Raw genomic sequence first — 27,027 nt, 5'->3', positions numbered from 1 at the left:
TCTTGGTTTGCTCTCTTCCTCTCTGATTTCTCCTACTGTAAATCTACAGATTTGTCTTTCTAGTCCTATTCCATAAATGATAGTGTTCCCCAGGGGTCTGTTATCAACCTATCGTTTCTTCTCGGGTGATCTTATTTATTTCTTCACCACTACCACCTAGTTTTCAACTTTGCCCATATGCCCATTACTACCTGTCTTACTTTGGTTTTCCCTAGAAGTATATCCTGAAACAGGGATGTAGATGCAAATCATTTGTTTTGGCAGTGATGCCTGGAAATGCCATTAGGGGAGTGGGGAAGGGAGACAGGGAAGAGAAAGGAGCCCATAAAGTAAACATTATTAAGCAAGATTCCTCAATGGGTGAAAAGAGCTTAGTCCTGCTGGGAAGCTCCAGGGAACAGGGTAAAACATACTCTAGAGTTATCCCAGGCAAAGGGCAAATGAGCTGCAGTGTTTGTACACAATCCCTGAGAGTCATTTGTTGAGGGCTACTCCCAGAAAGCATTAATTCCTTACCCCTTCCAGCCTGTTGTGACCACAGGTAGAGAAGCCCCTGAGGACAGTTGTTGGCAATGGAAAGATGTGCCAGAATACACCAAAATGGTAAGTACCAAAGCAATATGGGTGGAATACTGACAGCATCTGCTACCTTTCTAAATTTCTGTTTCTGGTCCAGATCTCTCTATTTTTCCCCTGATCCACACAACCAACTGCCTACTTGGACCTCTACTGTCAGACTCCGGGGGCCTCCCACTCCCACCCTCACCTGTTTTCTCAGTGATTGCAGAGCCTGACACCACCATCCTCACAACTCCAAATCAGACACCTACCATTCATTTGTGATTTGCTAATTGGTTGCCAACCTCCTAACACCTCTCTTAGATTCTACCTTCCATCCCACTGTGTTAGTTCAGGTCCTAATATTTTTTGCCTAAGCTATTGCAACAATCTCCTAATCAGCACTTCTCTCCCTATTCTATTCACACTTCCACACCATGTAATCGTCTTGCTCGAAATCCTCCAAAATCTTCTTAAGGGCCTCTCAATTACCTCAAGTCAAGATTCTAAGTCTTGAGGTGAACACAACGATCTGGTCTCTCTCTTCATCTCCAGCTTTTCCTTCTTAACTCCTCTAAACACATTCTATCTACCTACCCACACACATGTGTTCGTAGCTCTCCACACATGACAGAGCCTAGACTTTGCATATGTGTTTCCTTCTGCCATGCTTTCATCTTGCCTTCAACTCCAATTTGTGTCAAACATCACTTTTTTTGCCATTTTGTTCCAGATCTCCAAGGAGACAGCTCTTAGGCTATGTTTCTGCAGCACTAACAATTACTGAGCAATAATCACATATCTAATGGGTTTATAGTAAAGGTATTCATATGAATAGTGTAGGTTCTTTACCTGAAGATTGGAACATACCAGAAGTGATCCAAAAAGCTGAAGACCTAATGGATAAGCATACAATTGTTCATAATAATGCTCAACATCAGACATAAAGATGTTTAAGATGTCTCTTTTTCACTGAAGATTCAAGTTATGAGCAGACTCGGCTCTGGGAATCTACCATGATGGTTCGAGTAAGGCTTTTTATACCAGATCTAGATTATATCATCAACATTGTTATTATGCAGATCAAAGGGTACATCAGTGGATTGTCTAGCCACAGATGTCAAAGACCAATTTACCATTAACAAAGATAATCTAATCTGATTAACACTCCTGCCCATCAGCCTTTTAAGGTTACTGGGCTGCTACTCACCCTCTGCCACTCCAGTGTCTCAACATCCCTATGGAAACTAAGCATTCTGTTTCAAAGGTAACATCTACCTCCACCCGTAGCCTAGAGACGACAGCCACCAGGTCACTTTTCAAAAGTGCTGATGCCACATTCCCAATGTGTTCCTCAGTGCTATGACAAAGGGAGTGTCCTCCGGGCCTTTACAGAGAAAAATAGTTATGGGGAGGGAGAGCTGTTCACGCATGATAAATGCATTCCTACATCCCAATCATTTAAGTTACTGCATTTCACTTCTTTCTCTATCTAATACTAAGAAATGACTGATCCCTCCACTTCATTTAGTGTGTGCCACTGTTGAATCTAGGTTTTAAACAACAAACTGAGCAAACTGTTAGGAACACTTCCAGCTGCTCAAACCAGCACATTTAATCCAAAATCTCTGGTGAGAGAACCCATATCCAAAAAATTCATCCAGTCTAAAATTATACAGCTCATTCCCTGGGCTGGCACCTCCAGAATGCATTACCATACATAATCTCCCAAATCTTTTGTGGCATAAGTTAGCAAAACTATTTTTGCAATTTGATTATCACAGATTTGACTTTACAATTGGTTCCCTGGTATATGCCAGAATGTGACTCTAATTGCCTAAAGGCAATGAGGAAAATTGACACCCCCTGGCAAGACAACTATTTCTGGTGAGGTCATCACAGTGTTTCAAGCAAGGCAGGAATAGCATTGTCTCACAGGGGTTACTTCTGCTAACAAGAAAAAACTTAGTGGAATTTGGGAGTTCAATATTTTTAAAAAGTTAAATCCTCTCAAAAGTCACTATTCTATTCTCAACATTCCCCTCTTTTTTTTATTTTTAATGTTATTTTATTTTTGAGACAGGGTCTTACTCTGTCACTCAGGCTGGAATGCAGTGGCAAAATCGTAGCTTACCACAGCCTCAAATTTCTGAACTCAAGTGATCCTCCAGCCTCAGCCTCCTGAGTAGCTAGGACTACCACTCATGCCACCACACCCAGCTAATTTTTTTTGTTGTTGTTTGTAGAGACAGGATCTTGCTGTGTTGCCCAGGCTGATCTCGAACTCCTGGGCAAAAGTGATCCTCCTGCCTCAGCCTCCCAAAATACTGAGATTACAGGCATAAGCCACTGTGTCTGGCCTATTTTATTTTATTATTTCTAGAGACAAGGTCTCACTCTGTCATTCAGAATGGAATGCAGTGACATGATCATAGCCCACAGTAACCTCAAACTCCTGGGCTCAAGCAATGCTCCTGCTTTAGCCTCCTAAGTAACTAGAACTATAGGTGCATGCCAGCACCCTTATCTAATTTTTTAGAATTTTTTTGAATAGACAGGGTCTCACTATGTTGCTCAATCTGGTCTTGAACTCCTGACATCAAGCGATCCTCCTGCCTTGGCTTCCCAAAGTGCTGAGGATACAGGCATGAGCCACTGCTCTTAGCCTGTCGGTGTTCTTCTGTTTTGTGATCATTATGCTTGTGTTCATATAAGAGATCCAGCAAAGCTATGAATTTCACCTGTAATGCAGGCAAACAGTTTGCAGGATCTGACCTGTGTCTGATTTTCCACCATGCCGGCCCTTTGACAAGATATAAGGGATCTCTTTAGATGAGTCATAGAAACTTCCCAGACTGTAAGCCATTGGGCACAGTTAGAAAGAGCCAGTCTAACCTGCAGCATATCATCCATACCCATGGTGACTATCTATCTCAGTTTGCTTGGCACCATCCTATTTATGTCTGCTATCTGAGAATTGTTAACTACACTCATTTTCTCTTTCAAAAGTGTCCTAGTTTGAGCAATACATTATGTTTACCCTTCACATACCTGTAACCTAGCAAACAACCACTTATAACGCCAGTGGATGCTCAAGGGAACCACAATAAAAATCTGTTTTATTACTGAATACCATTCTCTAAGGCTGACAGTTTCCACTGGTTTAAAGCCAAATGGAGTTGGATAATCAATCACAGATTTGCATTCTCTTGAGAGTCTGTTCCCTGCAATCCTCTTGGTACTAACAACTACATAAATCAGGATTCTTCACTGCAGACTACAGAATCAACTCTGTTATTAAAACAGAAAGAAATTTACTCTAAAGTATGGGATCTTACAGAATTCTGAGAGGGCCAGAACCAAACCTACATTCACAGCCAAGAAAATTGCAACCAAAATAAATGCTCAACATGAGACTGTCCCATCAGAAAACTCACTGTCATTATCATCTACTGCTTACCACCTAGGATGGGACTAGACAGCAGACCCATCATGACAGCTGCCCAGAAGATTTTCTTGCTCTGTGTGTGACCCTCCACTGCACTTGGTTCCCGTCTGCATTCTAAGTTTTGTGTAGGAGTATCTTCTTAGTAGAACGTAGGTCCTGTACCAAACCCTACCTGGGAAAATGCAATGTCGTCGTTATATTTAAGATCTCTTTAAGACAGAAGGTATATTATTAGAGACGCTTTGGTGAGGATGAAGGTTGAATCAATCTTCAGTATCTGCCAAGAGCTGAAAAGGATGATGAGGAATGCATATGAAAGACAGCGATGGTAAGAACATCAGTGGTGGCTCCAGAATTTCTATTAAGGAAGCATTTAAAGGGCACTATCTCATTGGAAGGAATATCAGGGGATATGTCTCAAAGCTGTGTTTGCATAGCAAGCACACTGTTATTGCTTAGCTCTACTGTTTATTCCAAGTGGACCTATGAGAGCTCATGGAGGTCTAAATCGGACAAGTGAGACAACCCTGGCCCCTTCACCAGATGGAAAGGTAAAATATGGCCACGACTATTACCCCTACTTCACAGATGGAGCTGTACTGCTTCTGAACAGCAAAGTAAAGGACAAGAAGGTCCTTAAATAAAGTGCTCTGCCACATGGACTAGAGTCCTCCCTCAACATTTCTATGAAAGAGAAAAAGACTATTTTTAAAACAAAATTGGGACATAATATCTAGAAATGCAAATTATGTTACAAAATAGTTTAAATTATGAACTTCCAGATAATCTTGGTTTATTATTTCTATAATTATCACATCCAAACTGGCACAGGCAAGGAGGACCAAGTGTGTTTTCCCTTCTCTGTGTTGCCAATCTTTCTCTCTCTCTCCCTCTCCCTCCCTCCCCTCCTCCTCCTCCTCTTCCTCCTGCTCCTCCTCCTCCTTCTCCTCCTCCTCCTCCTCCTTCTTCTTCTTCTTCTCTCTCTCTCTCTCTCTTTCTTTTTCCCTATTTGAAATACCCCTTTGCTTTCAGGGTACTTGGAGGCAACTAACAGTCATATTTGTCTCTGTGGGATCCCTGAGATGCATTTTTTGATTGCCCCAAGTCTACCTAAGTAGGCCAGTGGATGGTTCAAAAATAATTCATTATCTATTTCCTTTTTTTGTTTTTTCATTTTTTTTGTAATCAAGCCATTTGGTGAAAATCTGTAATTCACAAGTCAAATAGCACAGAACAGAAACAACTTTCGGAGCCCACTGTGGACGTGGTGGGGGCCAGCCTGTGCTGCTAAACATAGATTTTGCTGATCTGTTGGCTTCTCAGTTCATAGCATTCAGCTCCCTGGCTCCTCAGCAGCTCCTTCTCTTCAGCTGTGTCTCGAGCTTTCAGCTGCAAGAAGTGGGCAGGAGAGACGATGAGATCGTATTGTCGGTCCAGATACCGCAGGTAGATGAGCATGTGCAGGGCATAGGCCAACACCAGCAGCAGGACCAGGGACATTGCCAGGCCGATCAGAAGAGCTGGCGAGAAGGAGGAGGTGCAGTCTTGGGCCTTGGTAAATCGTCCCCCCTTGATGGCAAAACCTTGGATCTGCAGGAGAAAGGAAGGAGCTGAAGTGATACATCCCTTCTCTCCTAGGATCTACTTCCCAGTTGGGCTGGCAGTTCTGGCCCCTAGGTAGCCAAATCTAATATACTATCACCATATTTGCTGAATAATGTAACCACACAATTTGACAAATGTGATTGTGCTTATGGGAACAATGCAACTCAATCTTAAAACAGGACTGACCCAGAAATTCTGGAATGTATGGATGTCATAACTAGGAGGCTCATGAAATTCAAGACTCTGAAATAAAACCTTGATTTCAAGGCTCTGAAATAAAACCTCTTTTAATCTGATCCTTAGAAATATTCCAGTTCATGTAAAAACCACAACTGCTGGGGTGTCTCTAAAATTCAAAGCACACTCAAAATTTTATAAGGGTAGTATAAGTTTCACAAAGATTTTAAGTCTCTGTTCCTCTGCCTTTGATTCTATTGACAGGAATGAGGAAGAGTCTTTGAAAGGCGATATCATGATCCTTAGTGAGGTAAAACATAAGTAATAATCATAAAAGCTAACATGTAGTGAAGGTTTTTGTGCACTATATACTGCCTTAATTTGTTTAGTAGGCAAAGAGCCTATGAGTAAGTTACTATTTTATTCCTACTTTATGGATGAGGAAACTGAGGCACAGAAAAATTAAGTAACTTGCCCAGAGTCACATAACAGTAAATGTTGTGACGGTGTAATTGAAACCTGGCAGTGGGCGTCAGACTCATACTCCATAGCTCCTGGTGGGTTCTGTCTCTTCCTCCTCCCTACCCTCTCTCTCTCTCTATTGGTTTTATCATACAGGCTTTGTCCCATTTTTGGAAGAGGTGGATACCAGCCCCTCCTTGCATCCTACCCATTACATTTAATGGCAAAAACCGCAATCACTTTTGCACCAACCAAATAGAAAAGCTTCCATTGTGTGCAGATGAAATGGTATAATTACTTGAAAGGAAGAGAGGTTCAAATTGAGAACTGGCACTGATATCTAATACTGTCAAAATGAAACAGGACTACAGAGCAATTACTTTAAAACAAGAGCCATCGCTTGTGGAAAACAGCTCCCTGTCTAGCTGGCTTTAAAAGTATGACCCTACACAGCATTTCCTCATTCAGACGCCTACTCAGTTTTTGAAGAGTACATCAGACAACTGAACTATCCATGAGTGCTTTACTGAAAATTCACTGTGATGGCTTAAGTGAGCACTTTGGCATTGTCCCATGCTAAAATTATTGAGGCCGCTCATCACTCCGTAGACACAAGGGGCCTTGCTCGCCCAACTGTCTGTGCTCTCGATTGAACCCAAAGCAGATCCTGAAGGAGACTCTTGTCCTGGCTTCGGGGATCCCTGCCCCGCACCTCCTGTAAAGAGACAAAGTGACCTTCTCTTCAGACTGGTGCCTGAAGAGTCGAGCTCCTCCATGACAAAAGAGGACCTCACTTGATTCTGCAACTCCAGCCAAGGAGAACGTCCTCAGGTTGACTGACACTTAATTCTTTTTTTTTTTTCTTTCTTGAGATGCAGTTTTGCTCGTGTCACCCAGGCTGGAGTGCAATGACAGGATTTCGGCTCACTGCAATCTCCACCTCCAGGGTTCAAGCGATTCTCCTGCCTCAGCCTCCCAAGTAGCTGGGATGACAGGCACTTGCCACCATGCCCAGCTAATTTTTGTATTTTTAGTAGAGACAGGGTTTCACCATGTTGGCCAGGCTAGTCTCTAACTCCTGAACTCAGGTGTTCCACCCATCTCAGCCTCCTAAAGTGCTGGGATTACAGGCGTGAGCCACCACGCCCGGCCAACTGCCACTTAATTCTTAACAAGACTTGGTTGAGAACAGTAAGTGTGGAGAATGCCCGAAGGATACATTGTCCACCCATTTCCTAGACTAGAAGTTATACAGACACGCTGTTTCTAGCCCACAGGTGAGTTTTGTTTGACCCAGTACTCGGAACATCCTGAAAATTTCCTGCGAGAATCTACCATTCTAGCTTCTGTTGAAAAGATCCAGCAACACCAGCCCTGCATTCCTACAAAGCAAAAATCAGCTGCGGTTGAATGTGTAAAATGCTCATTGTGATGAAGGCTACCCTTTGCCACGGTCCCAGCCCAACTCGCCAGTTACCCAAGGTACTTGAGTTTGCCGCACCGGCCACATCACTCTATACTCTATTGCCACCATAAGCCAGGCCAGCAGAGCTGTGCATGTGGACAGCAGCCTTTCGTACACACACCTCAGCTACCATCACCATCACCTCCTCTCCCCTGGACTGAGCTTGTGTTCTGCCATCTCTTCGCATGAAGGGGGTTTCAACAAGGCCCACCTGTCCTCCTGAAAGCTGGGTTTATAATAAGAATGCTGATAAGGATGCGTACATCTCACACCACCAGGGATGAATGTGCTTATCCCAAGCACATTGGCAGTAGTCTTAGGGAGCCTGTGAACATGTAACTGAGTGTTTCTCATACTGGCTGCTCCAGAACTTCAGAGCCAAATTCCTGTGCCGCCTCCAGCCAGTGCAGACAGATGGTCTCGTGGTTTTGTATATTAACCTCACTGGTGGCTCTAACTGACATTTTCTTCCTTTGTGTTTCTCTACCCCCAAGTCTTTGCTAAATTTTTTCTTTTAATTTTTTATTATAAAATATATATGATATAAAATTTATCATCTAACCATTTTAAGTGTATACAGTTCAGGGATATTAAGTACATTCACATTGTTGTGCAACCATTGCCACCATCCATCTCCAGAATGCTTTCACATCTTGCAATACTAAAACATTACTCCCATTAAACACTAACTGCCCATTCCCTCCTCCCTTCAGTCCCTGGCAACTACTAATCTACTTTCCATCTTGGGGTTTGACAACTGTAAGTACCTCATATAAGTGAAATGATGCAATATTTATCCTGTTGTGGCTGGCTTATTCCACTTAGCATTATGTCTTCAACATTCATTCATGTTGTAGCATGTATCTAAATTTCCTTCCTCTTTTTAAATTTAATTTTTTTTGAGACATCTGTCACTCAGGCTGGAGTGCAGTGGTACAGTCTTGGCTCACTGAAGCCTCGACCTCCTGGGCTCAAGCAATCCTCCCACCTCAGCCTCCCAAGTAGCTGGGACTACAGGTGACACCACTATGCCCCCAGCTAATTTCTTTTTTAAAAATTGTTTGTAGAGATGGGGGTCTCACTATGTTGCCTAGGCTGGTCTCAAACTCCTGGGCTCAAGAGTGATCCTCCTGCCTCAGCCTCCCTAAGTGCTGAGTTTAAAGGCATGAGCCACCACACCCAACCCTCAAATTTTCTTCATTTTTAATGCTGAATAATATTCCATTGTACATATACACTAGATTTGTTGATCCATTCATCCATTAATAGACATTTGGGTTGCTTACACCTTTTGGTTATTGTGAATAATGCTGCCAAGAACGTAGGTATAAACACAGGTGAAAGCTGTTCAAGTCTCTGTTTTCAATTATTTGGGAGGCAGAAGCAGAGTTGCTGGATCCCTTGGTAATTGTATGTTTAACTTCTTGAGGAAACTCCATACTATTTGCTGCAGCATCCACACGGTTTTACATTCCCAACAGCAATGCACAAGAGTTCCAACTTCTCCCTGTCCTTGCCAACACTTGTTATTTTCTGTTTGTTTGTTGTTGTTTATAATAGCCATCCTAATGGATGCGAAGTGATTTGCCTATTTTTGAAAGTAATTTTTCATAAGCAGTATTTCCATAAGTCAACTAAGTCATTTCTGGAACAAGGTACAGGTATAAATCAATCAATTCCCCCAGTCTAATTAGGCGAAATTATTTGTAAAATATTCCTTGTTGTCATTATATCCTCACTGCCATTTCTCTATATGTATATATACAAACACGCATACACACATGTATAGACATACACATACATAATATAAATAATATTTATAAACATTTTATACACACACACACACACACAAAAGAATCCTTGTAAACAAACTGTCCAGAATTTGAGTTCTGCCTCTACCATTTACCAGTTATACTCCTTAGAAAAATTATGTGATTATCAGAGATTCAGTCACCTCATTCATAAAACCACCTTGCAGCATTATGGTAAGTTCTGAAGACAAAGTACATAAAGTAACGACCACAGCACCAACACATACGGGACACTCACAGGTAGCAATTATTGTTAGTCCATGCCTGGTGCACTCCTGAGTGTTTCCACATATCTTAGGCCACGTATTCTTTACATTAATAAAGATAGGTGAGAAATTGAGAGAGGTTAAGTAACTTGCCCTGGTGGCTGAGCAGTAATTTGAAACCAGGTCTGTCTGACTCCAAAATGGGAGCTCCTTCCCTACCCCAAACTGCCTTTCATCCACACCACACTTCTCTAAGCTTGGGAAGGATGGAAGGGAAGAATAGGTATATATGCCAATGCCCACATATATTTGGAAAAGATTGGGATGTGCCCATAAGAGGTACATGCAAAGCCCTGCCTACTATTTCAGGGAGTGGTAGGAACAAGCTAAGCTTCATTCACAGGTAAACAGGATAGAGGAACTTGACAGAATGTCTCTCAGCCTAAGATTCTGGTGGTGAAAAGGAATCTCTTACACCCCATTCCTTTCTCCAAATACTTTCAAGAAGATCTTTGGGATATTTTTGACTCCCTGCTGACTCCCTTCCTACTAACTGCCAAAGCTGTCACTCACACTGCCGATGTACTTCTTATCTTCCCTGATAAGATCACTGCGCCACTCCCTGAAGGAAATAAAATAATTGTCCGCTAATGCCTCTCCCCAGAAGGGCCTCTCAGTACAGGAAGTGTCAGTCCCTGGCTTCACCCACAGCTTCACTAGGGCTTAGATGGCTGGCATTCCTCACTGATAATTCTTCGTGCTGGATAAAGCTGAATGTAAAAGCAAGCCTTGGGTAGGAGGTGGGGGGTACAGGGAGATAAAATTCTCTATTCTATTCCACTTTATACCTTAAAAGACAAAGGAAAAAAACCACCAATATTCTTTTAAAGGCACCTACTTCTCTTTTCCTTAAGCATCTAGGTTTGTTTCAGGTGTTTTTAAACAAACACTGAGCTCTTTTGGTACCAAAAACGCAGGTGCATTGAGCATAAGTTTTAGTTTATTACCTGGAAATCAATAAAAGCGACCTCCCACAGGCTCGACCCATCATCCATGTCGCTGGGCAGCAAGAGGGCCTGGTCCCGCTGCAGGCTGCCCACGCGTTGGCAGCGGTAGGAGTAACCAGAGGGAGCATATAGGCCAGTTGGGTTAAAGACTGCTTGGATTGAATTGTTGGAAATGATCTCGACTCGGCGCAAACTAAACCAACTCTGGATGGACAACTTGTTGTAATTGGTAAGGATGAATCTGAAAATGGTTATAAAAACAGCATTACTCCTAAAGAACTTTTCCCACGTTTACTGACGCAAGGCGTCGTCTATGAACTGTACAATGGCGCCCTCTTTTGACAGGCGGCAGAACGGGCTTGGGGAGAGGCTTCACTTTTGCTGCAGAGACTACCCTGGATGGATGGAAAAAGAGCAAATGACAGGGCAGCCCCCAAAGTGGACAGTGCAAATTCCTACCAAAGAAAAAACACACAAAGTTTGGGTTTGTTTTGTTTTGTTTTTCCTTTTCTAGAATCAACACTTGATTATGTGTTTATCATTCAAAAAATTTGAGAAAAACTTAAATGGACATCAATGAAGAATTTGCTAAATTGTGGTTTAAAATAATAGTAATAGCTCTCTTAATAACTTCTGTGTTATGTATGTGTATTGTGTTTAATCTTCACTTCAGTACCATGTGATAGATAATGTCCTTATTCTAACTTCACAGCCGAGGAATCTAAGACACAAAGGGCTTGAATAAGCTCACTTGGAGAGTAAGTGTCAGAGCTGGGCTTCAAATCCAGTCTTAACTCTTGGAATGGACTGTTTTCCAGCCATGAAAAAAGTCATAATTTACTTTTCATTATCATTTTATTTCCATTTTTAAAAAAATATGTGACTGCATTTAAAAAAATGTCTGGAAGGATAGAGATTAAAACATTAGTAGTGATTGCAAATGGTGTTTAGATTATTGATGATTTTCATTTTCTTCTTTCTGTAGCTCAATATTTTCTGATTTTTCTGTTTTCATTAGTTTTTCTTGTCTCTGTTTGGCTTCTTTGCAAGCAGACCCTAAGACAAGGGTGTGAATATAAGAAATATTCAGAGGAGTTTAGTCATTCAAAATACGCAAAATGGAGAGAGAAGAAATGACAGAGGAAGGGAAGGCAGCTAAAAGAGGCACATTATTAAGCAAGTTTCCAATGTGGACAAGCAGGGCTTCATGGCCGTGATGGAACCTGGGAGCCAGAGTACAGCACATGCTGCTGAGTTACCTCACCTGACGGGGAGGGAGCTGAGGTGTCTGTATGTGTCCTCCAGTCATTGGCTGAAGGCTGCTGGGCCAGGGACTGGGGGCAGTGGGCCAGAGAAAGCTTTTAGGCAAAGAGAGGTGCGGAGCTGAAAGTTCAGCAGGTAGCTACAGTGCTCTCAAATGGAAAGGACCGTGTAGATATTCGCGGGGTACTGACAGTTTCTGCTACATACCTTTATCATCAGAATAAATAATAATAACAATAATAATAATAAAGCTATTTTTCATTTTGGAAAAAAGTGGAATTACAGATCAAAAATATTCTCCATTTCTAGATCAAACAGACATGTGTGTCTGGTCACCTTGTGGGATTCTATTTACTCGTAAAGTTGCTCTGAAAGATGATGACATGTATTTTCTAAATTATGATCAGTGAAACACTAGTCTCCCATGATATGTAGACAAGTGTTCTGAGGAAGAAGCCTCTCCAAAATTAAACACAGGAAACACTGAGTTAGTCAAAGTTACAAAGTGCAATAGTCTTCCTTAAGATTATTTTTTCTCAGAGACTTTAACATACAAATTTACACTGTGAATTGCCAAGAGGAAGACATGGTTTAGAGTCGTTCCCAGACACATTTGACCACAGAATCTCCTTTTCGTAAAATCTTATAAATATTTTTACAGAGCAGAAGTGTCCCATAGAGCAAAGCTTAAGAAAGACCGCCCTAGCACAATCCTGCTGGTTTTCCAAATAATGTTAAAGACACAACTACTTATCTCCACTCACAAGTTTGTCTTATAGGAAGGGAAGCACTGTATTTTTATAAGAAAAAAAAGAAAGCCTTCAAATTGCTCCCCCCACCTCAGGAGCAGTTCCTAACTGCTTGGCTAAAGTCTCTGTTGACAGATGCATCCTTTCATACCTAAACACCAAAAAACTGTAGGCCTCTGTTGATTGTCTGCTGGGGAATACACGTAATGAGGCTTTTTCACTGTAGTTAAATGGTAAGTGTGATTCATTATAAGAAGCTATAGAAAATAATTCCAAACCGGAGCCCCAGCCCTTAGAGCTTTATTTCTATTGTCTTCTTTTCTCAGAGGAAAAGGATATTACATTCTCAAGATTGGGAGTTTTCTAAGTCCCTAATGCAGGCGGCATGGGGGTAGGGGAGAGGGAAGAACTATGGGTATTTTGGTAGAAACTTTTAGAAAGAAAGCATTAGTATAGGATTCCATCATATCACAGCACCAACTTTTCAGTGTAATTAGGTTGATGTGGCATGCGATGTGTCACAGTGCTTGGGCATATAGCAAGCCCTTGCTTCGCACATGTGGAATGAATAAATTCTATAGAGCTAATCTGAAGTGCTGAAACTGCGATACTCCAAAGTGGTGTCCTACCTACCTTATAGCAAGACTTCTGGGGTTTCCAGCATCACCAAGCTTCAAAGACAACCTAAGAAAAGGAAACAATGCAGTCTATGAAAATAGGAATGACCCTAACTTCATATCTACTCAAAAATTATCTCAAGGTGGATCACGTAACACCTAACACGGAAAATGTACAGAACATTTTTTTAACCTTGAGGTAGGCAATGGTTTCCTGAGAAAAGTACAAAGGTATGAACCATAAAAGAAACAACTGATAAATTACATTTTACTAAAATCCAGAACTTTTATTCTTCAAAAGACACTGTTTAAGAAAACAAGAAAGGCAAGCCACGCAATAGGAAAAAATACTCACAACACGTATACATAAAGAACTCTATCCAGAATACAATAAATAACACTAACAACTCAACAAAAGATGGCCCAATGTAAAAATCATAAAAATTGTCAGAAGACTCGAGCATGTTTTAAAGAAAGATATACAAATGGTCAATAAGTACATGAAAAGATGCTCAGGACCATTAGACATTCGGAAAATGTAAAATAAAACCACAATAAAGATAACACAGTAAAGGAATCAGAATGGCTAAAACATTTTTTAAACTGACTCTTAAGCTTTTAATACCTACATTTATTCCTATTTTCCTAAGAGTAAACATAAGATTTCCCAGAGCAAAGACAGATGAATTGACTTACTCATGGGAACAACCATATTGGTTCCCCCTTCTAATCCAATTCTCCCCAACCCAGGCAGCATGAGAAGAGCCAGATGTCATCCTACACATATTGGGATTTGTAATACAGATGAGCAACACCAAAATTATGAATCTGGGAGCTTATATAGGAGAGAGACCGTGGTTTCCTTCTCACCTCCCAAGAGAGGGAGAGAAACATTTGCTCCTCTAGTGTCAATAAATTCTCCTTAGGAAGAGAAGAGGCATGATTAGTCTTTGGATGAAAGAGTTTAATTAGCCTTTGGATGGAAGCAAATTGCTCACCATAAGGAGACAAATGGCTGCAGGTCTCATACCCATGGTATGTAAATAAATATCTCCAAGGGGAGGATAAGATAAGCCTCTCTGAGTTTCTAACCCCTGGAACGTCTCTATGGCCTTGAGTTTCATTATCCCTTGATACATGAACACATTCCTCTCAAGAGGTAAATCTCTCACTAACTGTAACACTTATCTTTTAACCCAGTTCCCAGTAAAAATTTGTTCAGAAATTCCTAAACATGCAGAAATATAAAAATGCTTTCTCTAGTCTCACTCTGACCATACAAAGTGTTAGTGAGAACGTGAAGCAACTGGAACTCTCATATGATGCTGGAGAAAAGGAAAAATGATGCAGCCACTTTCAAAAACAGTTTGGCTGTTTTCTAAAAAGGTAAACATACACATACCATATGATCCAGGCATTCTACTCCTAGTTGGAATGACAGTTAAGAGAAATGAAGATACCTGCTGCCACAAAGACTTGTACATGAATGTTCATAGTGACTTTACTTGGAAAGTTATGCAAAAAGTGAGGGAAAAAACAAATTTCTATCAACAGGTGAATGGATAAATAAGTTGTGGTACATCTATAATATGGACTACTACTCAGCAATGAAAAGGGAAATACCATTAACACATGCAATAACATGGAAGATTATCAAAATGATTAAGCTAAGTGACAGTGGCTACAATAAAAAAGATTACACACATGTGATTATATAAAATTCTAGAACATGCAAACTAATTGATAATGATAGCAGATCGGTGGTTATCTGGAGATGTGACAGTGGTTGGAAAGACGCACTACAAAGAAACACACAGAAACTTTGGGGCATGATGAAAATGTTTGTTGCCTTTTTTTTTTTTTTTTTTTTTTGAGACAGGGTCTTGTTCTGTCGCACAGGCTCAAGGCCAGTGGCATAATCTCCACTCACTGCAACTTCCACCTCCCAGGCTCAAGCAATCCTCCCACCTCAGCCTCCTGTGTAGCTGGGACTACAGGCATGCACCACCACACCTGGCTAATTTTTGTATTTTTAGTAAAGACAGGGTTTCATCATGTTGGCCAGGCTGGTCCCTAAACTCCTGACCTCTGGTGATCTGCCCATCTTGGCCTCCCAAAGTGCTAGGATTACAGGTGTGAGCCACCATGCTAAGCCATGAGGATCTTTAAGTATCAGGCACTGTGCCATCAATTGGGAACACAAAGGAGAAATACAACTTGGAACAAGAGCTGCTCAAAAAGGAGCTCTTTTTACTCTTTCAAGTGTTCTACTCTCACACATGTAAAACGGATTCTGAATTCTTGAGGCTATAATTGCCTAAATTCCAAATACACACAGATGCTGGGATTATGCTCTATTTGCAGGGCTTTCACTATTTAAAAAGACTTCCGTAGCAAATCCGTCTGCCAACAATTTGCCTCTCTCTGAACATTTTGTTTCCAAGAGCTAAAACGTGGTCATCTTTTTTTAATCTGTGCTTTTGACCTTACATGGTTATGTCTTTGTTTTGGTTTGTTATTTCAGCAACTCCCATTCTGCTTCTTAAGATCTTAAGATTTCCTTGCCAGCACCACAAGGGCATCTGGCTCATCCATGCAATTCACAGGAATCAGCCACTAGGTCTCAGCTGACACCTCCCTTCCTGGAAGCCTCCTGTTGCTCCTCTTTGGGCAGGCTGTCCAGGATGCCTGCAAACTCTGTGTGCAGGACTCCAGCAGGTGGACGCTGCACACTGAGGGCTCACACCTGAATAGAATTCTAAGCAGTGACCAAAAAGACAGTCAGGTTCTGCCCAATCTTTCATTTGCGTCCTGTGAGACCTGAAGCTTACTGAAGAAATTAGACATTATTTCACTCCAGTTATCATGGGGATGTCAGGAAGGAAAAGAATGCTACTACTATTAATACTTTGAACAGCACTTGACAAGATCTCAAAGTGCTTATGCATATATTTCCTCATGTGTTTTTCACAACCTTGTCAGATAGGGCCAAGAGGAAGAAGATAAATGGTCATTTTTAAAGATGTTTTAAACCCCAGCTCTATGAACGTACACGCTCCATGACTTTAGCAAGTTTTCTAACCTCTGTGATAACTGCCTGTGACTCTGAGAGTTACTGTGAGTAATAACAGACATGGGCCTATGAAGACCTTGCACCATGCCTGGCCCACAGTAAATGCTCAAGGCCTCATAACTATAACGAATAGATGCCATCATCTCCATTTGACAGATGATGATCCTACAGGTCCTGCCTGTAAAATCACAAAGCTCACTGGTAGAACTGGGCCTAGAAGCCAAGTTTTCATTCTTTCCGTCTCTAGGTTCCCAGTAATCACAAGATCTCTAAAACCCAGCAAAAAAAAAAAGCTGTATGTGCCCGGGCGCGGCGGCTCAAGCCTGTAATCCCAGCACTTTGGGAGAACGAGGTGGGCAGATCACCTGAGGTCAGGAGTTCGAGACCAGCCTGGCCAATATGATGAAACCCCATCTCCACTAAAAATACAAAAATCTAGTCAGGCGTGGTGGCACGTGCCTGTAATCCCAGCTACTCAGGAGGCTGAGGCAGGAGAATCGCTTGAACCTGGGAGGCAGAGGTTGCAGTGAGCTGAGATCATGCCATTGCACTCCAGCTTGGGCAACAAGAGCAAAACTCTGTCAAAAATAAAATAAAATTAAAATAAAATAAAATAAAATAAATAAATAAACAAACAAACAACTGTAGGACCCTGATTTTCTCCCACAAATGCCCTAGGGTCAGGATAAATGGAATCAAGGAGAGCCAGTCAGCCATAGACAGGCAAGATTATCCCCAAGCAGGTGGCCTCTCTCCTTGCAACTGACCACAAATAAAGAGCCCTGTGGGGAATTAATTAGCACCCCAGGAAAAGGTTCTGAGCTCTCAGCCTCCCATAGTCTCTTTGATAGCCTTGGATAGTTAAGCTATAACAGGATAAACAAATCTGAGAGGACTCTAAATGCTTCCACTTATATTTCCCTAAATCCCTAATAAAAGATTGTCATTCTGAACAGCAAGATACTAAGATTTGTAATATGACTTTTAATTTTATATTAATAGAATCCATTTTTACCCATCGTCAAGAATTTTTAAGTGAGAAGTAAAGTTCAGGAATAAAAGGATCTTTCCAGCTAAAAGTACATAAAGTAGAAAAAGAACACACACACACACACACACACACACACACACAGTTATGCTTTATATAAAGCATCCTACTCATCTAAACCAAACCAGAACAAATGCAGAGAATCTTCCAAAAGGATCTATTTTACCAACAAATGTTGAAAGAAGGTTTATAGAAAGCAAGCAGGACATGCCAGATTTCCTCTCCCTGGACCAAAATAAATAAAAGCAAAAATTTTTGCTTGGATGACTGAAAAGCAGAGAAAGGCATTGGAAATTGATTTGCCCTTCAAACATGTTATTTGTTTAATCTGCTTATCTCAAATTATCTCAAATCAAAACTAATTATTCCAATCATTTTGAAATGTCCTGAAGAATTATCTGGAATTTAGCCATTAAAAAGTACCCTTGCACATTTGCGAACAGGCAATATTCCACTATTTCAGCACACTGACAGCCCCCTGCCCCCACCTCCGCAGAGTCAAGCATTTGTCCTGGCTAGTGTGTCACCCACTAGAATGTGTATGACCCTGCTGGGATATGTGATCTCTTCCCTGATAGAATAAAACTAGTTTGACACCTAACATTTGGAGTTGAGACCAAGCCTGGAATCCTTTGCTATTTTCAAAATGAGTTTGAGAACCCTCGCTTTCCAAAGTCTCATTTTCTACAAGTTATTCTGACAATTAGTAAAAAGGTTCAGAAGAAAACTGCCGGGAAAATATAACAATTTTTTTTTTTTTTGAGATGGAGTCTCGCTCTGTCACCCGGGCTGGAGTGCAATGGCGCGATCTCAGCTCACTGCAACCTCCACCTCCCAGGTTCAAGCAACTCTCCTGCCTCAGCCTCCTGAGTAGCTGGGATTACAAGCACCCACCACCACGCCTGGCTAATTTTTGTATTTTTAGTAGAGATGAGGTTTCACCATGTTGGCCAGGCTGGTCTCCAACTCCTGACCTCAGGTGATCCACCCACCTCAGCCTCCCAAAGTGCTGGGATTACAGGCGTGAGCCACCGCGCCCAGCCAACAATTTTTGAAGTTAACTTCTGACTTGTTCCTTTATTTTAGACAGTAAATACTTCCTCAAAGATGGTGTCAGGGTCCCATACAAAGAAGCCTACTGTTTTTTTCTGAAATGACAAAAAATTTGAATGCAGATTTAACAGAATGCAATAGCCCTAGGGGCTTCTTCAAACTGAGAGATCAACTTACCTAGCACTTTCTTCACTGCAATTTGAGTTGTCAGGGTCCACTGTTACCTTCTGACCAAATGCCTCATATGTAAGGTCCAGCCAGGTTTGATTCTTAAATTTAATCATTATTCTTTTGGCCCAGAAGAGAATGCAAGGAATTCCATCGATGGAGACATTAACTGGGCCATGATGGTTGAATGCATTCCAAGGTTCTTTTTCTAAATGCCCTTCTTTGCTCAGATTGTAGTTGAGAGCCTAATTAACCAAATAAAAAGAACGTAAGAGATGAATTTGTGTCTATGGTACAAAAGGCTTCCTAGAAATGAAAGAGCTAATTCACATTCCGTAATGGTAAATACATGCCATTATACATTTATTAAAACCCATAAAATGTAGAATACAAAGAAAGAAATGTACACCAATTACTCTAGTGTAAATACAGATAAAAGAAAAATTAGTTAATAGAGAGCAGCAACTTAAGCTTATCAGTAACTAAAGATTATTATTATAGCAATAAAAGTGAAGCTGAATATTGTAATGAAAATATAAGAGAGCAAGTAAAATTAAGTATTTTAGGTTTTTCTCAACTATAAGATTCCATAATAAACAGAAAACCAAATACCACATGTTCTCACTTATAAGTGGGAGCTAAGCATTGAGTACACATGGACATAAATATGCAAACCATCAAAACTGTGGATGACTGGAGGATGGAGGGAGTGGAGTGGGTTAAAAAACCACCTATCGGATACTATACTATCAGGATGATGGGGATTCATACCGCAAACCCCAGCATCATGCACTATTCCCACGTAACAAATCTGCATATGGACCCTCTGTATCCAAAATAAAAGTTGACTTTTAAAAAGAAGACATTCCATAATACGTTTCCCCACCCAAATTTGAAGCAAAAATATGTTACTTATTAATACAATTATAATTTATATTTTCACAGAGCACAGACATGATTGAAGTGTGTTTTTAAGTTTTTTAGAGCTAGATTACAATCTGGTTTCCTGACATAGCCATACCTGTGTGATTGGTATTGTTGTGAAATTCTGGACTGGTTTCATATCTCCATTATTCCGATCTGTCAAATAAATAATGATGTGGTTACCAAATGCTAAATGTCATTTATTAATGTAATTGAGTGGCAATGCTAAGCACTTGTCACATATATCAAGCTTGAGCCCCTTTTGGCTCATAATTTAGAATGCACTAGTATAAAAGATTTCACATGAGTGACTCCTGGTACAGACACCATTGGTCAGGGAATTCTATCACAGAAAAAGCCCTTCTCCACCCCACAAGGAATCATGTGGGAAACTGGAGTCTTACCATTCTTCATAACCACTTCTTTATTTGAAGATGTTGGAGAACTGAAATTAGAAAAAAACAAAAAAACTAAAAGATGCTGAATAAATATCTATAATTCAGATGTTACATGAAATTTTAAGAAGTATATTTCACTTTATTACATCTCAGAATAGAGGAGCAGAAACAGCTTGCCAAAACTGTTCATTTCTTAATAGTGAATTTCCCATTTAAAAAGTAATATGTCTCTCCTCTGTTGTCTCTGCATTTAACAGAGAAAGTAACATATGTTCTTCAAAAAAAATATGAAAAATAAAGAAAATTTTAGAAAGAAAATTTTTATTTTATTTTTTATTTTATTTTATTTTATTTTATTTTATTTATTTTATTTTATTTTATTTTATTTTATTTATTTTAGACGGAGTCTCACTCTGTCACCCAAGCTGGAGTCCAGTGGTGTGATCTCGGCTCCCTGCAACCTCTGCCTCCTGGGTTCAAGTGATTTTCCCGCCTCAACCTCCTGAGTAGCCGGGATTACAGGCATGCACCACCACACCCTATTAATTCTTGTATTTTTTGTAGAGATGGGGTTTCACCATGTTGGTCAGGCTGCTCTTGAAGTCCTGACCTCAGATGATCCACCCACCTCAGCCTCCCCAAGTGCTGCAATTACAGGTGTGAGCCATCATGCCAGGCCAGAAAAATTATTTTAAATCAAACCTGATTCTTATTCATTGAATAATATTATGGGGGGGCCTACTATGTGCCAAGCAGTGTGCTACATGCTAAGGTTTAACCAATAACAAATATAAAATAACAAAGTAATAAAGCATATAGGACATTTTACAGTGAAATTTTATACTACATTGCATTGTTAATATATCAAAGCCAAAACATCCAGCCTTTCAAAAAAATGACTGACTCAATTACCAAAAAGTTATATTGGAAACTTATCAGCATATAAATTATGATATATATCCTTGTGTTTGTGTGTGTATATATGTTCTCTATATGCATACAAACACAAACACACACACACACCCCACATATGTATATAATTTACTTTTTACAGTTTAAAAATGGATTTTTGTGGACATACTGTTTTAGAGTTTACAATTTTTTATTAAAACTATATCACAAATATTTTCCATGTAATTATATACTTTTGACACATTTTTAATGTCATGTGGTATTATATCATAAAAATGTATCATAATGTATTTAACCAAATTTCTACTCTTAAGTATTTAATTTGTTTTCAATTTTATTAGCATTATAACAATACCACATTGAACATTACTGTGGATTGTTTGTTCACACTCATGAGAAGTTCCTTAAGATAAATTCCTTGAAGTGAAATTTCTAAGTTAGAAGATATACACATTTTTTATTACAGGATATTTCAGACATACACAAATATAAATAGAAAAATATAATAAGCCCCCATGTACCTGGACCCATCATTCAACTTTAGTAATTATCAGGTTATAACCAATCTTGTTTCACCTACAAGCTCACTCACCCTCTTCCCCCGTGTGATATTAGTTTGAATAAAATATCAAAAATTATATCATTTCAGCATATATATCATTTCAGCATATATCTCTAAAAGATAAGAACTTTTAAAAATAACAGCACAATTACATCTAGAAAATAGTGATAACTATTTAACATAAAATTAGTTATCATAAATTGCTTGGGGGGGAGGAGCCAAGATGGCCGAATAGGAACAGCTCCGGTCTACAGCTCCCAGCGCGAGCGACGCAGAAGACGGGTGATTTCTGCATTTCCATCTGAGGTACCGTGTTCATCTCACTAGGGAGTGCCAGACAGTGGGCGCAGGTCAGTGGGTGAGCGCACCGTGCGCCAGCCGAAGCAGGGGCGAGGCATTGCCTCACTCGGGAAGCGCAAGGGGTCAGGGAGTTCCCTTTCCAGGGGTGACAGACGGCACCTGGAAAATCGGGCCACTCCCACCCGAATACTGTGCTTTTCCGACGGGCTTAGGAAACGGTGCCCCAGGAGAGTATAGCCCGCACCTGGCTCAGAGGGTCCTACGCCCACGGAGTCTCGCTGATTGCTAGCACAGCAGTCAGAGACCAAACAGCAAGTCGGCAGCGAGGCTGGGGGAGGGGCGCCCGCCATTGCCCAGGCTCGCTTAGGTAAACAAAGCAGCCTGGAAGCTTGAACTGGGTGGAGCCCACCACAGCTCAAGGAGGCCTGCCTGCCTCTGTAGGCTCCACCTCTGGGGGCAGGGCACAGACAAACAAAAAGACAGCAGTAACCTCTGCAGACTTAAATGTCCCTGTCTGACAGCTGTGAGGAGAGCAGTGGTTCTCCCAGCACGCAGCTGGAGATCTGAGAACGGGCTGACTGCCTCCTCAAGTGGGTCCCTGACCCCTGACCCCCGAGCAGCCTAACTGGGAGGCACCCCCCAGCAGGGGCAGACTGACACCTCACACGGCCGGCCAGGTACTCCAACAGACCTGCAGCTGAGGGTCCTGTCTGTTAGAAGGAAAACTAGCAGAAAGGACATCCACACCAAAAACCCATCTGTACATCACCATCATCAAAGACCAAAAGTAGATAAAACCACAAAGATGGGGAAAAAACAGAGCAGAAAAACTGGAAACTCTAAAATGCAGAGCACCTCTCCTCCTCCAAAAGAACGCAGTTCCTCACCAGCAACGGAACAAAGCTGGACGGAGAATGACTTTGACGAGCTGAGAGAAGAAGGCTTCAGACGATCAAATTACTCCGAGCTACGGGAGGATATTCAAACCAAAGGCAAAGAAGTTGAAAACTTTGAAAAAAATTTAGAAGAATGTATAACTAGAATAACCAATACAGAGAAGTGCTTAAAGGAGCTGATGGAGCTGAAAACCAAGGCTCGAGAACTACGTGAAGAATGCAGAAGCCTCAGGAGCCGATGCGATCAAATGGAAGAAAGGGTATCAGCCCTGGAAGATGAAATGAATGAAATGAAGCGAGAAGGGAAGTTTAAAGAAAAAAGAATAAAAAGAAATGAGCAAAGCCTCCAAGAAATGTGGGACTATGTGAAAAGACCTAATCTACGTCTGATTGGTGTACCTGAAAGTGATGGGGAGAATGGAAACAAGTTGGAAAACATTCTGCAGGATATTATCCAGGAGAACTTCCCCAATCTAGCAAGGCAGGCCAACATTCAGATTCAGGAAATACAGAGAACGCCACAGAGATACTCCTCGAGAAGAGCAACTCCAAGACACATAATTGTCAGATTCACCAAAGTTGAAATGAAGGAAAAAATGTTAAGGGCAGCCAGAGAGAAAGGTCGGGTTACCATCAAAGGGAAGCCCATCAGACTAACAGCGGATCTCTCGGCAGAAACCCTACAAGCCAGAAGAGAGTGGGGGCCAATATTCAACATTCTTAAAGAAAAGAATTTTCAACCCAGAATTTCATATCCTGCCAAACTAAGCTTCATAAGTGAAGGAGAAATAAAATACTTTACAGACAAGCAAATGCTAAGAGATTTTGTCACCACCAGGCCTGCCCTAAAAGAGCTCCTGAAGGAAGCGCTAAACATGGAAAGGCACAACCGGTACCAGCCACTGCAAAATCATACCGAATTGTAAAGACCATCGAGACTAGGAAGGGACTTCATCAACTAACGAGCAAAATAACCAGCTAACGTCATAATGACAGGATCAGATTCACACATAACAATATTAACTTTAAATGTAAATGGACTAAATGCTCCAATTAAAAGACACAGACTGGCAAATTGGATAAAGACTCAAGACCCATCAGTGTGCTGTATTCAGGAAACCCATCTCACGTGCAGAGACACACATAGGCTCAAAATAAAAGGATGGAGGAAGATCTACCAAGCAAATGGAAAACAAAAAAAGGCAGGGGTTGCAATCCTAGTCTCTGATAAAACAGACTTTAAACCAACAAAGATCAAAAGAGACAAAGAAGGCCATTACATAATGGTAAAGGGATTAATTCAACAAGAAGAGCTAACTATCCTAAATATATATGCACCCAATACAGGAGCACCCAGATTCATAAAGCAAGTCCTGAGTGACCTACAAAGAGACTTAGACTCCCAAACATTAATAATGGGAGACTTTAACACCCCACTGTCAACATTAGACAGATCAACGAGACAGAAAATCAACAAGGATACCCAGGAATTGAACTCAGCTCTGCACCAAGCAGACCTAATAGACATCTACAGAACTCTCCACCCCAAATCAACAGAATATACATTTTTTTCAGCACCACACCACACCTATTCCAAAATTGACCATATACTTGGAAGTAAAGCTCTCCTCAATAAATGTAAAAGAACAGAAATTATAACAAACTATCTCTCAGATCACAGTGCAATCAAGCTAGAACTCAGGATTAAGAATCTCACTCAAAACCGCTCAACTACATGGAAACTGAACAACCTGCTCCTGAATGACTACTGGGTACATAACGAAATGAAGGCAGAAATAAAGATGTTCTTTGAAACCAACGAGAACCAAGACACAACATACCAGAATCTCTGGGATGCATTCAAAGCAGTGTGTAGAGGGAAATTTATAGCACTAAATGCCCACAAGAGAAAGCAGGAAAGATCCAAAATTGACACCCTAACATCACAATTAAAAGAACTAGAAAAGCAAGAGCAAACACATTCAAAAGCTAGCAGAAGGCAAGAAATAACTAAAATCAGAGCAGAACTGAAGGAAATAGAGACACAAAAAACCCTTCAAAAAATAAATGAATCCAGGAGCTGGTTTTTTGAGAGGATCAACAAAATTGATAGACCACTAGCAAGATTAATAAAGAAAAAAAGAGAGAAGAATCAAATAGATGCAATAAAAAATGATAAAGGGGATATCACCACCGATCCCACAGAAATACAAACTACCATCAGAGAATATTACAAACACCTCTACGCAAATAAACTAGAAAATCTAGAAGAAATGGATAAATTCCTCAACACATACACCCTCCCAAGACTAAACCAGGAAGAAGTTGAATCTCTGAATAGACCAATAACAGGATCTGAAATTGTGGCAATAATCAATAGCTTACCAACCAAAAAAAGTCCAGGACCAGATGGGTTCACAGCCGAATTCTACCAGAGGTACAAGGAGGAGCTGGTACCATTCCTTCTGAAACTATTCCAATCAATAGAAAAAGAGGGAATCCTCCCTAACTCATTTTATGAGGCCAGCATCATCCTGATACCAAAGCCTGGCAGAGACACAACAAAAAAAGAGAATTTTAGACCAATATCCTTGATGAACATTGATGCAAAAATCCTCAATAAAATACTGGCAAACAGAATCCAGCAGCACATCAAAAAGCTTATCCACCATGATCAAGTGGGCTTCATCCCTGGGATGCAAGGCTGGTTCAATATACGCAAATCAATAAATGTAATCCAGCATATAAACAGAACCAAAGACAAAAACCACATGATTATCTCAATAGAAGCAGAAAAGGCCTTTGACAAAATTCAGCAACCCTTCATGCTAAAAACTCTCAATAAATTAGGTATTGATGGGACGTATCTCAAAATAATAAGAGCTATTTATGACAAACCCACAGCCAATATCATACTGAATGGGCAAAAACTGGAAGCATTCCCTTTGAAAACTGGCACAAGACAGGGATGCCCTCTCTCACCACTTCTATTCAACATAGTGTTGGAAGTTCTGGCCAGGGCAATTAGGCAAGAGAAGGAAATCAAGGGTATTCAATTAGGAAAAGAGGAAGTCAAATTGTCCCTGTTTGCAGATGACATGATAGTATATCTAGAAAACCCCATTGTCTCAGCCCAAAATCTCCTTAAGCTGATAAGCAACTTCAGCAAAGTCTCAGGATACAAAATCAATGTACAAAAATCACAAGCATTCTTATACATCAATAACAGACAAACAGAGAGCCAAATCATGAGTGAACTCCCATTCACAATTGCTTCAAAGAGAATAAAATACCTAGGAATCCAACTTACAAGGGATGTGAAGGACCTCTTCAAGGAGAACTACAAACCACTGCTCAAGGAAATAAAAGAGGATACAAACAAATGGAAGAACATTCCATGCTCATGGGTAGGAAGAATCAATATCATGAAAATGGCCATCCTTCCCAAGGTAATTTACAGATTCAATGCCATCCCCATCAAGTTACCAATGACTTTCTTCACAGAATTGGAAAAAACTACTTTAAAGTTCATATGGAACCAAAAAAGAGCCCGCATCGCCAAGTCAATCCTAAGCCAAAAGAACAAAGCTGGAGGCATCACGCTACCTGACTTCAAACTATACTACAAGGCTACAGTAACCAAAACAGCATGGTACTGGTACCAAAACAGAGATATAGATCAATGGAACAGAACAGAGCCCTCAGAAATAACGCCACATATCTACAACTATCTGATCTTTGACAAACCTGAGAAAAACAAGCAATGGGGAAAGGATTCCCTATTTAATAAATGGTGCTGGGAAAACTGGCTAGCAATATGTAGAAAGCTGAAACTGGATCCCTTCCTTACACCTTATACAAAAATTAATTCAAGATGGATTAAAGACTTAAATGTTAGACCTAAAACCATAAAAACCCTAGAAGAAAACCTAGGCAATACCATTCAGGACATAGGCGTGGGCAAGGACTTCATGTCTAAAACTCCAAAAGCAATGGCAACAAAAGCCAAAATTGACAAATGGGATCTAATTAAACTAAAGAGCTTCTGCACAGCAAAGGAAACTACCATCAGAGTGAACAGGCAACCTACAAAATGGGAGAAAATTTTCGCAACCTACTCATCTGACAAAGGGCTAGTATCCAGAATCTACAATGAACTCCAACAAATTTACAAGAAAAAAACAAACAACCCCATCAAAAAGTGGGCAAAGGACATGAACAGACACTTCTCAAAAGAAGACATTTATGCAGCCAAAAAACACATGAAAAAATGCTCACCATCACTGGCCATCAGAGAAATGCAAATCAAAACCACAATGAGATAC

General features: G+C 40.6%; 1 protein-coding gene across 2 annotated transcripts in view; it reads right to left on the bottom strand.

Moving 5' to 3' along the window:
- Positions 1-4,768: 4,768 nt before the first annotated feature.
- The window catches only part of LOC100441661 (V-type proton ATPase subunit S1-like protein), a 46,352-nt gene continuing 24,093 nt past the window's right edge, over positions 4,769-27,027 (bottom strand). For both annotated transcript variants that reach the window (XM_054555711.2, XM_054555712.2), the window contains 6 exons: positions 20,039-20,079; positions 19,732-19,790; positions 18,720-18,955; positions 13,385-13,435; positions 10,740-10,980; positions 4,769-5,596 (listed from right to left, as the gene is read on the bottom strand). In XM_054555711.2, the coding sequence (XP_054411686.2) occupies positions 5,294-5,596; positions 10,740-10,980; positions 13,385-13,435; positions 18,720-18,955; positions 19,732-19,790; positions 20,039-20,079 (931 nt within the window). In that variant the 3' untranslated portion in view covers positions 4,769-5,293. The remainder of the gene's footprint in view (positions 5,597-10,739; positions 10,981-13,384; positions 13,436-18,719; positions 18,956-19,731; positions 19,791-20,038; positions 20,080-27,027) is intronic.

Source organism: Pongo abelii, chromosome 4 (assembly GCF_028885655.2).
Source record: "Pongo abelii isolate AG06213 chromosome 4, NHGRI_mPonAbe1-v2.0_pri, whole genome shotgun sequence".
NCBI classification, from domain to species: domain Eukaryota; kingdom Metazoa; phylum Chordata; class Mammalia; order Primates; family Hominidae; genus Pongo; species Pongo abelii.
The sequence above is the reverse complement of the archived record's forward strand: the minus strand, read 5'-3'. Positions and strand labels throughout refer to the sequence as shown.